The sequence below is a fragment of the Lutjanus erythropterus genome, chromosome 19 (assembly GCF_056507025.1).
Source record: "Lutjanus erythropterus isolate fLutEry1 chromosome 19, fLutEry1.hap2, whole genome shotgun sequence".
Classification (NCBI taxonomy): Eukaryota; Metazoa; Chordata; class Actinopteri; order Lutjaniformes; family Lutjanidae; genus Lutjanus; species Lutjanus erythropterus.
The window spans coordinates 32,879,142-32,894,447 of record NC_139335.1 but is presented as its reverse complement, the minus strand read 5'-3'; the positions used below and the strand labels follow the sequence as shown (position 1 = coordinate 32,894,447).

Genomic DNA, 15,306 nt, shown 5'->3' with positions numbered 1-15,306 from the left:
GATTGGTCCACATACGGTCCGATCATAACGAGGTGTTAGCTGTCGCTCTGGGAATAATTTCTCAAAGCTGCTTCTAGTCAGTCACTCACTCTGAATCAGAACTTAACACCTGAGTTTGTTCTATTTACCTGCGTCTGATTGCTAAAAATTACCCACAATCCTCCTTCAGCTCTGCCCTGCTGCTCCACTTCCCCTCCCTGTGATTTCACCTCCTGAATCAAGGGGCACGACACCTGTAACCATGTAATTGTTTTGTTGATCTACCTCTTGAGAAAAAAATAGGTAAAGGTAATTTTTTTTTTTTTTTTGAAAAAGGACACAAAAATAACAAAAATAACAAAAAAAAAAAAGTTGCTCGAAAGAAATATAGGTAAATGAATAACTGGGTAGCGGCATCTCCATATACTGTAGTGGATAGTCTATTAAAGGAAAAAACTTTTACTTCTTCCAAAGATGAACTTGTTTTCTTTCTCCATTTTTAGTTCTTTTTCAAAGGATTATGAAATTGAAGAATAATCTTGACGGGGGAGACAAAAACTTACCACCTGTTTTTAATTTTCTTCTTTAAAAAAAACCCAACATAAATGAGATTTCTTTATCCAATTTGCATTTTCTTTTGTTCATTTCGTTAAACTTACAACTTTTTTTTTTAACTTCAAAATATTCTTCATGTTTTATTTTGGTTGACTTCTAATTTTTTCTCTCTCTTTTTTTATGACAGCAGATTGTATCTCTTGTGTTTGGGTGCATTTAGCATTTTCTTTCTCTCTGTGAAAAGCCTACATGAGTTAGAGCGCCCTGCGAGGACCTTCTACACTGATCGATGATCTATTTTCACTTCTAATGAGTCGTTTGAAAAAGCAAAAGGACCTGTTGTTTTAGCTGACTGTGTAGCTGCAGGTGGAGGGAGGGAGGCCCTTTGACATTTCTGTCCTTCTCACGCCGCTCTGAAATGGAAAAGTGAATCTGATCTGGCCTCAGCCTCCAAAACTGAAAATGATCTCTGCGTGCTCTGATCGTGCAGCCATGATGAAGCTGTTAGCTCTCATCCTGGCTGCTGAGAGGAGTGTGAGAAGGGTTGAGTCTTCCTCCTTCCACCAGATGGCGCCTCTGGTCTTTACAGTATATGGACTTTCACCCTCTGCCTGCCTGATTCCTTTAGTCCTCATCAACACTTGTTTTAAACTCCTTGTAAACAAAACAGAGCATAGATATGAATGTGTTATTAAAAGATGAGAAAACGGACCCTCTCTCCTCTGTGTGCTCTTTGTGTGTGTTTTATACAATAATTCAGAAGCACTCAAAATATCTGCTTGATCCACTTTTTAAAAAAGGAACTTATTAATTATTTTGTAGAGTGAGTAAGACTGGTTTTTGTGCGTAAATATACATTTGCAAGTAAAGTCAACTTAATTTTCTGCTTCATTCTGCTCAACATTATTGGAACCTACTTCTGTTTTTTAAATTTCTGTTTTACTTACTTAAAGTGGGATCTACTTTGTTTTTTAAATGTCCTAAAGAATAAGTGACACTCATTCTTACCAATGAATTATGATTGATTCTCACAGGGCTGGGAGGGATAAAGTGCTTGAAACTGTAATCACTTAAAAAATTGTAATAGCAGCACTGAAATAATAAATTGCTGGTGTAGTTAAGTTTTAGATAAAGAATAAAAAAGTCAGATATTTGCTGAGCCAGAGGAATTTAATGATGAACCATTAATCGATTGATTGCCAAATAAGAATTTGACATTTATTATTTAATTAATAATTGACGTAAATATTGATATATTTGGAAATACATTTGACATTGTTTTGTCTGGCCATTCACTGGAGAAGGAAACCTAAAATTTACAAAAAAAATAAAAAATCAAGAATAAAAATTAAATTGGAAAAAAGAATTGGAAAAAAGTTGACTTATATCTTAATTAATTATTAAATATTAATCAATTTTTAGCATTTTCAGCTATCTGAAAAATGCACAAAACTCACAACCCAAAAAGGGAGTCAAGTCTACTTGCAGACAGGTGACACATTTTAAAACATGAAACTTTGTTTTGCTTTAATTTGTCACCTGCCTGTAGAATTCTATCACAAAACATTATTGATTGATAATAGCACAATAACATCTGATTTAATGTGATGAAGAGGTGAAATAATAACTTTGTATATAAATATGTCATTTACCAGCTGTACCAGCTTGAAAATGCAAGTTGAAAATGTTTGAGAGATGCTTAAATTGGACTTTGGAAAAGGTACAGGAACCCTGAAATTGTGATTTTAATTAACATGTGCAAATCTGATTTAGACGACCTCAGAACAGAAAAAGTCTTTGGGGCCCCCTGTGATTTCTGGTGCCTCCCCAGGGGGGCCCGGACCTCAGGTTTACAGACCAATGTCCAAATGTCATTTTAAAGTTATATTTAATCACATTTTCATAGGCTAACATTTGGGATGATGATGCCAAGGCAGCTTTCCAGTCACCACCAGCAGACACCAGTCTATCCCTTACAGGTCACACTGTAATAATAATAATAATAATAATTATAATAAAGAAAAACTTTTTTAAGACAATTTGAAATAATTTTGCAGTGATTCAAAACAAATAAACTTTTAAAATCTAGTTTTACTTAAGAAAACACATCAGTAAGCTCAAGATATTAGGTTGAACCAAAATCTCTTCAGTCATGCTGATGAGCATTTCAAACTAATTTGTTTTCATTGTAAATGTTCTCTTAAATCTATAAGAAAGAAGGTTCTCAGGAGAGTGTTAACTCTCAAACAATGTATGCTGGGAAATCTGCAAATATGCAGGTCATGTTTCCTTAGAAACATAATTAACTCTTTAGAGTGCATTCATTCATCATTTCAAGTCAAATGATAAGTTAGATTAATCCATGTTTATAAGTTCTGAAGATACTAGAAATTCTGTTTAATAAATTTGAATTAATAAAATTAGGATATTTATTTAGTTTGCTAATGATAGAAGATTAGTTGATCCCAATACATTCTGTATGAAGTTTTACAGTGTGCATACTTCATTTAATGGTTTGCTTTGTTAAAAAGAAAAAAAAATGTTGGCCTGAGGGTGGCGCCAGAGGAAAGGTCATGTGTTCACCAAAGCTGACAGAGTTCCTCCTGTGGTCAGCAGGAACAATAACAATATCACACTGTGTATTTAATAAGTGTGCTTATTCTTCAACACTGATAAATTGATTGACTTTATATTTGGCTGCTCCACGAGGTCTAAAACCAAAATCTGAATTTAATGTAAAACACAGAGAAACTCATGACTCACTAACATTTCTGTCTGCAGACTGGATGACTTCATAAAAAGTGAGAAGGTTGTGAGTTTATGAATGACTAACACTTTTAACTGCAGGCATGAAAGTGAGAGACACGTGAATGTTCATAAGCCACTAAATAATGCTTATAAACACTTCATAAAGGTTGACTTCCCAGAAAGTAGTACCAAACCAGTAAGTGAATGTATCTGCTGGAAAAATCAGAAAATTCTGACAATAAAATAGTGTTCAAACTGGCATAAATCTGTTCTGATTTCCAGTATTGAGGTGTTATATTAATTCTTGTGGACTTAAATGATTGATCTGGTGGTGGAACTAGGATGGGAGGGCGTCTGCCTTCAATCAAAAGTGCCCATGAAACTCTGTAAACGTTCCCAGGCTGTAATTTGTTGCAGTGATGAAGATTAAATTTCACTATAATAAACCTGCACCACCTGATCTGTTGTCTGTCTGTTACACAGCAGCTGGTTTAGACTTTGAGCTCAGGAGATCACAGAACCGCCTTTATTCATTCAACACAACACTTTGATAAGAGAAGAAGACAAATGTGACCTGCTGCTGCCACAGTAAGTGTACCTAAATTCTACATGTTCCTTTTTGTCAATATTTTATATATTACTTTAATTTATTATATTGTTCATAATTAATCTCTCTTCATTTCTCTTTTCTCTGCCATTTACTTTCACTACCTGTCTGAGCAGCACGATCATTTCATCATGGAAAGGTACAGTGGTCATCATTCTTTAATATCATTAATACAACCTTTTTCTTTAACTAAGTAATGTGTCGTACTGTAATAAGACAAAGGGGTGACTGAATGGATGAAAAATCATGGTACAGGTTCAAATCAATACATCAATAAACACTTGTGTTTGCTTACATATTACTGGTGTTAACCTTAAAATCATGAAAATGTCTCTGTTGAAAAGATTTCAAAGCTAAAGCGGAAAGATTTCCCTTGAAATGATTCAGTAACATATCTTTTGATAGAAGTTTCATAAACAAATCTGGTATCTGATTTCTGGACTTTGCACTTTGAGCCTAAAATTATTTTACAACTGAGAGTTTATTGTTTTATAGTTTGATTATTTTTGTCAAGACATCTAATAAAATTGTTTTGACAAGTTATATAACAGTGTTTGATTTTGTGAAGGTAGACATTACATGGCTGTATGTGTAGAGACAGAGCACCGTTTGGTGGGAAGCAAAAGAAATAAATTGATTATAAGGAAGTGAATTTATATACCATCAGAGGATAGGAAGCTCCACCACTGTGGATTCAACATCACTGAGCTTCTGAACAGTAACTGAGACACTTAAATACTCATCAGACTGGTGTGTGTGGTGCAGTGACCTGTAAGGTGGTCTGTTAGTTTCTCAAAGTGCTACCTGTGGTCCAGTGGCCGCCCTCGGGAACATTTAGTGTGGCCCCTGAAAGTGACATGAAACACATCTATAATATTGTTAATAATCTGCATTTAAAAACTTCACATCGAGACTCAAACTGTAGAACCAGTTACTTTCAGCTGTGTGTACAACCTGGACACATCAAAGTGAGACTGATCATAATTGTACTGAAGTTGATCTGCAACTGCAGCTGCAAATAAATAATACAGAAAACCTTCAGAAACAGCTCATATTTTCCTTTGAGACAGTCCCTAACCTTTCATGATGGTAGGTCTGACATAGGAAGTAATTAAGTACAAATACTTAGAGTAAATTATTCAGGTATCCATTCTTGACTTGAGTATTTCTTTTTCTGACAACTTTTTACTTGTACTCTTCATTTTCACACAAACATCTGTACTTTCTACTCTGTACATCTTTAAAACAGTCTCATTACTTTAGTCTTAATGCAAAAAGATATAACAAGGTGAAAAGGACATGACAGATGTTACAAGTAGAAAATGACGTAACAGTACACGACAGACAAAAATTACGCAAATAACATAACAAGACAAAAATTACATAATAGAGGTAACAAGACGAAAAAGAAATAAAAGACGTAAAAGACAAAAACGACATAACGAGATGAAAATGATGTAACAGTATGTAACAGGACAAAAATGACGTAACAACATAAAATGATGTAAAGGACATAACGAGCGTAAAACAACATAACGTAAAAACCAAGATAAAAGATGTAACAGAATGTAACCTGGTGAGAGCATTCAGACAGAACATGAAATCTACAGAAAATATAAATGAACTGCTAAGTGAGGAGCATTTAATGCACAGAAAATCACAGTCAGTGGGCCTCATAGTCTTTGCAAAGTTTCTTTTGTGTGAAAAGTAGCACAGTAACAGAGAGTGAGAGGTCGATCATTTAGAGGATTGCTTTTAAAGAGCAACTAGATTTATGAGGGAACTCATTCTGTTATTTATTTATTATGATTGAATAAAATATGTCAGAGTAGACACACTCTCTTCTTTCCGGTATCAATAATTCTGCATGTTGATCAGGATCCAGCAGGAGAGACCAGACTCTCCTGAACCCAGCTGTGTGTCCATGAAGAGTGACCATTCAAAAGGGGGCCTGATTGATTTAAAAGATCAACATCCTTCCTCTGGAAACACGTAAGAGACTATGAAGTTATTATGAGCTCTTCAGTATGATAGAATATGCATTCATCTTCTCATTGAACATTGTAGAGTAGAAATATTGTGATGGAACCAAAGTTTGTGGTCTGTGCATGTTGTTAACCACATACTATATGTAGTTATATACTCACAGTTGTTAAGTGTCAGTAGGTACTCAGCTCACACTCTGCTGCTCAGTCTTCATCCTTTATCATCACCCAGGTAGTCAAAGGTGAAGATACAATGTTACAATGGAAAATAAAATACTGAAGGGCTTGTTTCAGTCTTCATACATGACAAATAGTACTGGTCTAACCACAATTTTAGCTTTTCACTCTAGCTCTCTAGTGCTCCTACTTTTAAAGAGCAACTAGTTTTATAAGAGAACTCATTCAGTTTTATTTATTAGGGTTGAATGAAATATGTCAAAATAGAAACACTCTCTTTTTTTCCCAATAATTCTGCATGTTGATCAGGATCCAGCAGGAGAGACCAGACTCTCCTGAACCCAGCTGTGTGTCCATGAAGAGTGACCATTCAAAAGGGGGCCTGATTGATTTAAAAGATCAAAACCATTCTTCAAAAAAGAGGTAAATGAGATGAGCATCACAGTGTTATTAAGTTGCTTATCCACAACCTTCTCACTAAACACACATGCTGTTTTCCACAATCGCTCCTCCATATAAATGTACATATAGTAGTTAATAAAGGGGTACTCAGGAGATTGTGCAGATCAGTGGCATACATTTGGAGGACTGGCAAGACATGAGTTTTAAAAGTATCAACTTTGCAGGGACATTCATATCCCCATCCAACTTTTTTGTCCTTCAGAGGCTATGGTAGGCTCAGTTTTAAACCTGACATCATATGAAACTAAAAGACCTAAGGAATCCATCCATAACAACCATGTCTAATTTGTCAGCAAGAGGGCTAAATAACAGGTCCATGGCAGGGAGGGATGGAGTGGAAGAGATTTAAAAAAAAAAAAAAAAAGTTAATCGTCAAAAACATTGGACATTACATTTTCCAAAATACAATTTAGTAGCATCACCCATTAAACACTCCATGCCTGTTTGACACCCACTTCTTTTAAACTCCAGATTTGATCTGTCGAGATCTGGTGACATCATCGAGGTAATTTTCTTGGGGTCTAAGGATAGTGAATTTATGATTTTTGCCTATATAAATAAAATTGACTTGACTTTAGAAATTCACAACTATTTTCACAGAATGTGTACCGGTCCTTATGGCAACTGATCTTCATGTGTAAAATAAGTGGAATGCCCTTCATATGTAGCTCAGATGTATTCTTTAATGGACCTTTGCTGTGTAAGAAAAACAAAGAGTTACTGATTTACTCATGCTCTGCTGATGCTACATTGTCCTTTATTAGTTTCACTCAGGGTAATAAAGGTAAAGATGTATGACTGATTATAAAATATGACTATCAAGTACTGAAGGTTTATTGTTTTATGACTTAAGGAATAACTTTGCCCTGATTGCTTCTCCCCTCTGCCAATCAGCACCCAGGATGAGAGGACAGACCCACCCAGCTGTGTGTCCATGAGTGACCATTCAATAGGTGGTCTGATTGATTTTAAAGATCAAAAGCATGCATTTGAAAATATGTAAGTGTTTTTAAGCATTAAATTATCACTCTATTGTACTCTGATGACGTTTGGCCTGTATACAGCACATGTGCAAATTAAATTCTATTCTTAAAGTAATAAACAGCATAACATATAATCTTGCTTTCAGTGCAAAAGTGTGTTTCATGCAATTTTTGTCTCAAAAAATGTGTTCTTTGTGTGTCTACATGTTTTTGTACATGGTGTTTTCAGAGTCCACCAGGAGGGATCAGAGGCTACCAGTGAAGAGCCAGTCCAGAAACATCAAACAGATCTGGAGTCCACATTTAAGGTTTGTAAATGTTACTATAAGGAGAAATAAAATGCTTTACAATTACACATGCTAAACTTTCTGAAAGGCAATTCCTGCCAAGTGGTTGAGGTGTGTTTCACAAATTTATTTTCCATGTTATTATGTTGCAGCTGCTGGAAGAGACCATTGTCACGTTTGTGAAGAATGAGCTGAAAAACTTTCAAAGGGTTCTCAGTCCAGATTACACTGAAGATTCAGAGGGTCAGAAGAAAAAGGAAGACATGGTGGACAGTGAGGAGGAAGAGGAGGAGAAAAGGAGGAGCAACAGAGGGGCCCTTCTGAAGATCACTCTAAACTTCCTGAGGAGAATGAAGCAGGAGGAGCTGGCTGACTGTCTGCAGAGCAGTAAGAGGCTTAATATGATGTCAAGATGAAATACTGGCAAAATTACAAAGCAATTCCATATTTTCATTATCAGTGAAAGCAGTGAAGTATGACTCAGCTGCTAAATTTGTCCAGTTTACATGGTGCTTCATGGGAACTGATTGAGGTAGGCTTGAATCTGGACTGTCTGACAAAATCAAGCTCCTGATTAGTAAACTCTGACAAATTTAATATCATTACAGGTGGTACAAGTACAGTTTTAAGCCTGTGAGGCTCTGTGAGACTGTACTTCAACACAGGATGGTTGGAGCTAAATGCTAATGTCAGCTTGCTTTTATCCTCATAATGGCTATGTTAAAATGCTAATGTTTAGCAGGTGATGTTTACCACTGTCACCATTTTTATCAGAGAGTAACTTAGTGCCAGGTAGTCTTTTATTGTCCTCTGGTATGGCCACAACTGTGCTCAGTGGTACCTGTAACCACACCCAATAGTGATGTCATAGGGTCTAATAGTACATCTCTGTGTCACTGCAGCAGGTTAAACCATTGGGGGCATCACACACAAGATTCCTGGATGACAGTATAAAAGAAAGTTACAGTGAAGGCTGATGGAAATTATTAAGTTATTACTATAGTTTTGCAGGTATTTGGTCATAAACCAGGAATTGGACAACCTAATGATCATCCCGTTCTCATCCAAAGTCATCGTTAGATTTAGGCAGCACAATACTTTGTTAGATTTAGGAAAAGCTCATGTTTTGTGTTCAAATAAGTACATTATGTTAGGTTACGTTATATTATGTACATAGGATCATGCAAGTCACATGAAGCATGTAATGTTATGTAATTTAAAACTTTAGATAAAGTTGACTTTCAATTTCCCACAGGACATGAACCCCAGCCTCCTGAATGAAAGTCCTGTTTGTTTGACCCATCCATCAATCCCACCTCCTCCATACATCATCACCTGACACAGATGGGTTTACATTAAAGTTACCTGAACGCCTGGTGCAGTTCATACAGACGTTCAGTGGTACCTGTGGACAAAGCATTGATATTTTGCTACCTGTGAACAAGAACAGGTTGTAATGATTGCACTTGAGTTTGGAATTGGAGAATCACCAAAGTTATTACAATTTATTGTCTGGGTGCCTTGAATATTTGTATTGAATTCCAAAATATATCCAATAGTTGTTCAGGTATTTTATACAAAACCAAAAATTTCAATCTCATGCTGATGCTAGAGGAAAACTCAGGTATCACTAAAGGCCAAAATGCAGTAAAAGCTTCAGTTGTCAATAGATGTGCATCAGCTGAAGCTTATATGGTGCACTGCAGGTTTCAGATTTAAAATTCCAACACCACAGAACCAGCAGTTTTTTAGGGAATGGTCACTATGTATATGCATCTATTTATTTCTTTAGCATTATTATTATTAATGATAGTTTATTTCTTTAACAAAATGTTAACCTCTGAGGGGAAAAATCCTCACATTTTTTTCAGCTCAGTCTATATAAAGACTAAATGGTGCACAATATTCATGTTTTTGTATTAAGTCAGCAGGATCATTTACATCAGTTTCACTCTGTTTACATCACTGAGGATGTTTCAAACAACAGCAGACAGCAAAGTGCACACTGACACACAGAGGAGATGAAGAGGGAGAGATGGTGTCTAGACAGTTCAGTTCATCATACAACAATAATGTAGCGCAGCGACAGAGGTTTCATGGAGAAGCTGAGCATGTGTCTGTTGCTGAGACAGATATTTTAGCCACAGAACTGTACAGTAAGATCAGGATTTATCATCAAAAAGTTTTCATATCAGTCGGCACATGCCCTCTCCCCCTCTCTCCCATTCTGCTGCAGATTGTTTTTTTTTTTTTTCTCTTACCTGTTTTCATGTGGAGCTGCAGCTCCATCAACACTCGGCCCTTGCGTTTGTGCCCTATTTTATCCCATTTAACTCTCCCCTAACACAAACTGCAGCCGCACAAAAAAAATTCTGGTCCTCATTCAGCGCCCCAAAATTGAAACAATTCTGGAGTGGAAGCATCAAGGCAGTTTGTGTTCTGCCATTTAGAACAATGGATGTACTTCAAAACACAAGTGTCAGATGCCTTTGGTGCAGATGAGTCATATGACTGCATCCTCTAGGGACTAAAAATGTCAATGCAAACCCACCAACTGACAGTTGATGAAAAGCCAGTACACCAACTGCCTATAGGGAGAGTTCATTAACTGTCCAGTTCCAACCATTAGTGATAGGCAATTCTTCAGGCAAATACAATACTACTTACAGAGAACAACAGTGGTTAAAGTGGTTCAACTTTGCTTAGTCCAAAAGTTTCACTCACTGATTTGATTTTTTCTGTTTGTTCTTTCAGAAGCTGTCGTTCCTTTATGCCAACAAAAACTCAAATCTCAACTAAAAGGGAAGTTCCAGTGTATTTTCGAAGGAATTGCTAAAGCAGGAAACCCCACACTACTGAATGACATTTACACAGAGCTCTACATCACAGAGGGGGGGAGTGGAGAGGTCAATGATGAACATGAGATCAGACAGATTGAAAAAGCGGCCATGAAACAATCAAGACCAGAAACTGTCATCAAATGTAAAGACATCTTCAAACCCTTACCTGGCAAACATCATCAACCAGCCCGAATGGTGCTGACAGAGGGAGTGGCAGGCATAGGGAAAACTGTCTTAACACAGAAGTTCACTCTGGACTGGGCTGAAGACAAAGCCAACCACGACATACAATTCATTTTTCCATTCACTTTCAGGGAGCTGAATTTGCTGAGTGGAAAAAAGTGCAGCTTGGTTGAACTTCTTCATCTCCTCTTTACTGAAACCAAAGAAGCAGAAATTTGCAGCTTTGACAAGTACAAAGTTGTGTTCATCTTTGATGGTCTGGATGAGTGTCGACTTCCTCTGGACTTCCACAACAATGAGATCCTGACTGATGTTACAAAGCCAACCACAGTGGATGTTCTGCTGACAAACCTCATCACTGGGAAACTGCTTCCCTCTGCTCACCTCTGGATAACCACAAGACCTGCAGCATCCAACCAGGTCCCACCTGAGTGTGTTGGCATGGTGACAGAGGTGAGAGGGTTCACAGATAGGAGGAGGAGGAGCAGGCTAGCAGAATCATCTCCCACATCAAGACATCTCGTAGCCTCTACATTATGTGCCATATCCCAGTCTTCTGCTGGATCACCGCTTCAGTTCTGGACAATGTGTTGAGGGCAGATGAAAAGAGGGAGTTACCCAAAACCCTGACTGAGATGTACATCCACTTCCTGTTGGTTGTGTCCAAAATAGGTAATGTCAAGTATCGTGGAAGAACTGAGACAGATCCACTCTGGAACACCCAGACCTGCAACATCATCATGTCTCTGGGAAAACTGGCTTTTGAGCAGCTGCAGAAAGGCAATTTGATCTTCTATGAATCAGACCTGACAGAGTGTGGCATTGACATCACAGCAGCCTCAGTCTACTCAGGGGTATTCACACAGATCTTTAAAGAGGAGCGTGGGCTGTACCAGGACAAGGTGTTCTGTTTTGTCCATCTGAGTATTCAGGAGTTTCTGGCTGCTCTGTATGTGTTTGTGACATTCATCCACACTGGAGTCAATCTGCTGGCAGAACCACAATCAAGATACTGGTGGTGGCCTAAGCTCTTAACATTCAGATCAAATGAAAAAATGATCTTCCAGATTGCTGTGGACAAGGCCTTACAGAGTCCAAATGGACACCTGGACTTGTTCCTCCGCTTCCTCCTGGGTTTGTCACTGGAGACCAACCAGACACTTCTACATGGCCTGTTGAAACAGACAGGATGTGGCTCATATGTGATTCATGAGACAGTGCACCACATCAAGGAGAAGATCCGGGAGAGTCCGACTCCAGAGAGGTGTATCAACCTGTTCCACTGTTTGAATGAGCTGAATGATCGTTCTCTGGTAGAAGAGATCCAACAGTTCCTGAGAACAGGAAGACTCTCCACAGACGAGCTCTCTCCTGCTCAGTGGTCAGCTTTGGTCTTCATCTTGCTGTCATCAGAAAAAGTCTTGGACGTGTTTGACTTGAGGGAGTACTCTGCATCAGAGGAAGGTCTCCTGAGGCTGCTGCCAGTGGTCAATGTCTCCAAAACAGCTCTGTAGGAGAACTTCTCACCAATAAAAGTGTAAAACCATACATTCATTTTACAGGCAATGAGCTAAAAGATAAATTGTCCTCATGCTTTTTCAGGCTAAATGGCTGTAACTTGTCAGAGAGAAGCTGTGAAGCTCTGGCATCAGTTCTAAGCTCCAAAGCATCTAGTCTGAGAGAACTGGACCTAAGTAACAATGATCTGAGGGATTCAGGAGTGAAGCTGATCTCTGCGGGACTAAGGAGCCCACACTGTAGACTGGAAAGACTGAGGTCAGTATTCTTTAATCTAACAACAAAAACAGTTTACAATACTACAAGCATATGTCAGACACAAGTCTGCAACCTTTACTGGTCACTGGATACTGATTTACATTTAGTCCTAGGATTCAGAAGCTACTTGGGGTTCAGTGGAACAAAATTCAATAATGTGTTGCTATTTTGTTTCCCTTTGTTTTGGTAGACTGTCAGGCTGTGTGGTCACAGTGGAAGGTTGTGCGGCTCTGGACTCAGCTTTGAGCTGTAACCCCTTCCATTTGAGAGAGCTGGATCTGAGCTACAATCATCCAGGTGACTTAGGCGTGAAGCTGCTCTCAGCTGCTGTTGAGAATCCTCGCATGCAACTGACTACTCTGAGGTATGGAGAAACTTGCAGGCAGGCAGAAGCGATTTCCACATATTGCACCACTTCTGAGTTGCCTATCATGGTCACAAATCAATTTCCTTTGGGGAATCCCAACACCATCCCAGACAAGAAGGGAGTGACCCTCCAGTCAGTTCTGTTTAGAAAGAGACAACCATCCTGGGCACTCAATTCACCAAAACTGGCTTATTTAAATGCAAAGGTGCAGTGAGACCAATCACCTTTAGACTATTCCAAGGTCTCCCTCCAGTCAATTCTAACTAAAAAAAAGATCATCTAGTCACCCAAACCACCAAAACTTGCAATGAGACCATTGAAGGAAACTTTATCAGTGTTGCTTAAATCTGTAATCTTATTATTTCAATCACAACCCAAAACTGGTTACCAGGAGTTGGTCTCAGACTTGACAACCAGGTTTACATACCAATGGCATCACACAAAATTCTGCAGCACACATCAGTGAAGCCGAGAGGACAACAGTGTACATAATGAAACCAAACCACACACTCTGTAGACCTCAGATGCACGTTGATGTTTTGTTCAAGAATATCAACATGTGGGTGTTGGAGAACTGAATTCATCGTCCACAGCCTCTCCAAACTCCTCCTTTATACAAGCATGTCTTGAAACCAGCTGCAGTCCTTTTGGTCTGCTAGTATTTTCCAACTAGCACAATGTGTTTGAACAGGGTGTTGTTATGGCCAATCCTTATCTGACACACATGCAACAACTCACTGCTCTGGTCCAAATTATTGGTGGCCATTATACTCAATCATGCGCTGTCAGATGCATTAGTTATTGCCAAAGTTAGCATTTAAGTGCCACACAGGAATCTTTTCAAACCAGTCATACTGTACACAAGACGATGCACATTACTACCAGGTTCTCACATTCCCGTTAACCTGGTTGTGGTTAAAGCAGGCATTGTTTTTATGTCTGTGGATATGTGTGATGTATGAAACATGAAACAAACTAATTTGACTTGTATTTCTCAGGGTGGACCACGGTGGAATGAAGAGGCTGAAGTCAGGCCAGAGAAAGTGTAAGTTCTTGTTTATCTACTTTGACTCACAACGACAAAGCGATTCTTGAGTTTTTGTTGTAAGAATACTGACTGATATAATGTAATGGATGTGTTTGTCACACAGTCCATACATGAGCCAATATAAATAAATATAACAGGTCTAAAATGAGGTCCATTGTCTTGCTCTTTCCATCAGATGCCTGTGAACTCACACTGGACCCAAACACTGTGAACAGAAACCTCTCTCTGTCCAAGAACAATAGAAAGGTGGCAGAGGTGTTGGAGAAGCTGCCGTACCCTGACCATCCAGAGAGATTTCACCACTGGAAGCAGGTTCTGTGTCGAGAGGGTCTGACTGGCCGCTGTTACTGGGAGGTGGAGTGGAATGGATGGGTTAATATCGGAGTGGCATACAAAGGAATCAAAAGGAAAGGGCAGGATGACGACTGCTGGATTGGACAGAATGACAAGTCGTGGAGTCTGTTGTGCTGCGATAAGTTCTCCGCCTGTCACAAAAACAGGAGAGTAGTCATACCCACAAACTCCTCCTTTGACGCTGGTAGAGTAGCAGTGTATCTGGACTGGTCTGCTGGCACTCTGTCCTTCTACAGAGTCTCTGCTGACACAATGATCCACCTTCACACCTTCAACAGCACATTCACTGAACCCCTCTACCCTGCATTTGGGATTGAGTTAAAGGGTCAATCATCCATTTCTCTGTATCCAATATAGTACAGGGTAGAGTCACGTCATACACACACGGTTTAACAGAGACAATGGAGTCAGAAAACTGACTAACAATTCTATGGCAAATCCGTGAACTTTTTGTCTTGGAAATGGGGCAGCTGCTTCCAGCTGGTTTTGTAACTTTGTGAAACTAATACGTTCGAGACGTCAGAGGTCAGAATTTCACAGCTGAAATGACCAACTTCTGATCTCAAAGGTGCACAGTGCCCCAACAAAAAAAACATGGCTGACTGTGACCAGTTGAGGAGTTTCATCGACAAGTGTAGAGTCATTTGGACCCTCAGCAGTGCAGCCTTATGCATGAGAAAACGATGCATGAGGTAACAGACACCACTATACATTTTGTTTTACAGCTGTTTACTTTATATATCTGTGTTTTATTATTTTAGGCGTCAATGGTTGCTGCCTTTCTTGTGTGATGTCATATAATGACTTCTTTGTGAAGTTTGGGTAGATGGATTTGCCCTGAATTTGCAAGTAGGAACTCTGACTTTGAGTGATGTTCTGTGGTATTTTTTTCTAGTTAGAGGTCAGACATTTATGAGCTCTGAGTCATCTGCAACTCAACATTACAGTGATTAGC

General features: G+C 38.7%; 1 protein-coding gene across 1 annotated transcript; it reads left to right on the top strand.

Moving 5' to 3' along the window:
• Positions 1 to 3,761: 3,761 nt before the first annotated feature.
• Positions 3,762 to 15,012, top strand: LOC146310297 (protein NLRC3-like). The gene is given in 13 exon segments (XM_084743448.1): positions 3,762 to 3,870; positions 4,006 to 4,028; positions 5,768 to 5,881; positions 6,361 to 6,474; positions 7,408 to 7,512; positions 7,726 to 7,804; positions 7,936 to 8,170; positions 10,538 to 11,277; positions 11,280 to 12,316; positions 12,409 to 12,582; positions 12,773 to 12,946; positions 13,948 to 13,994; positions 14,173 to 15,012. Coding segments are annotated over 12 exon segments (3,363 nt in total). The 5' UTR covers positions 3,762 to 3,870; positions 4,006 to 4,020; the 3' UTR covers positions 14,709 to 15,012.
• Positions 15,013 to 15,306: the final 294 nt, after the last annotated feature.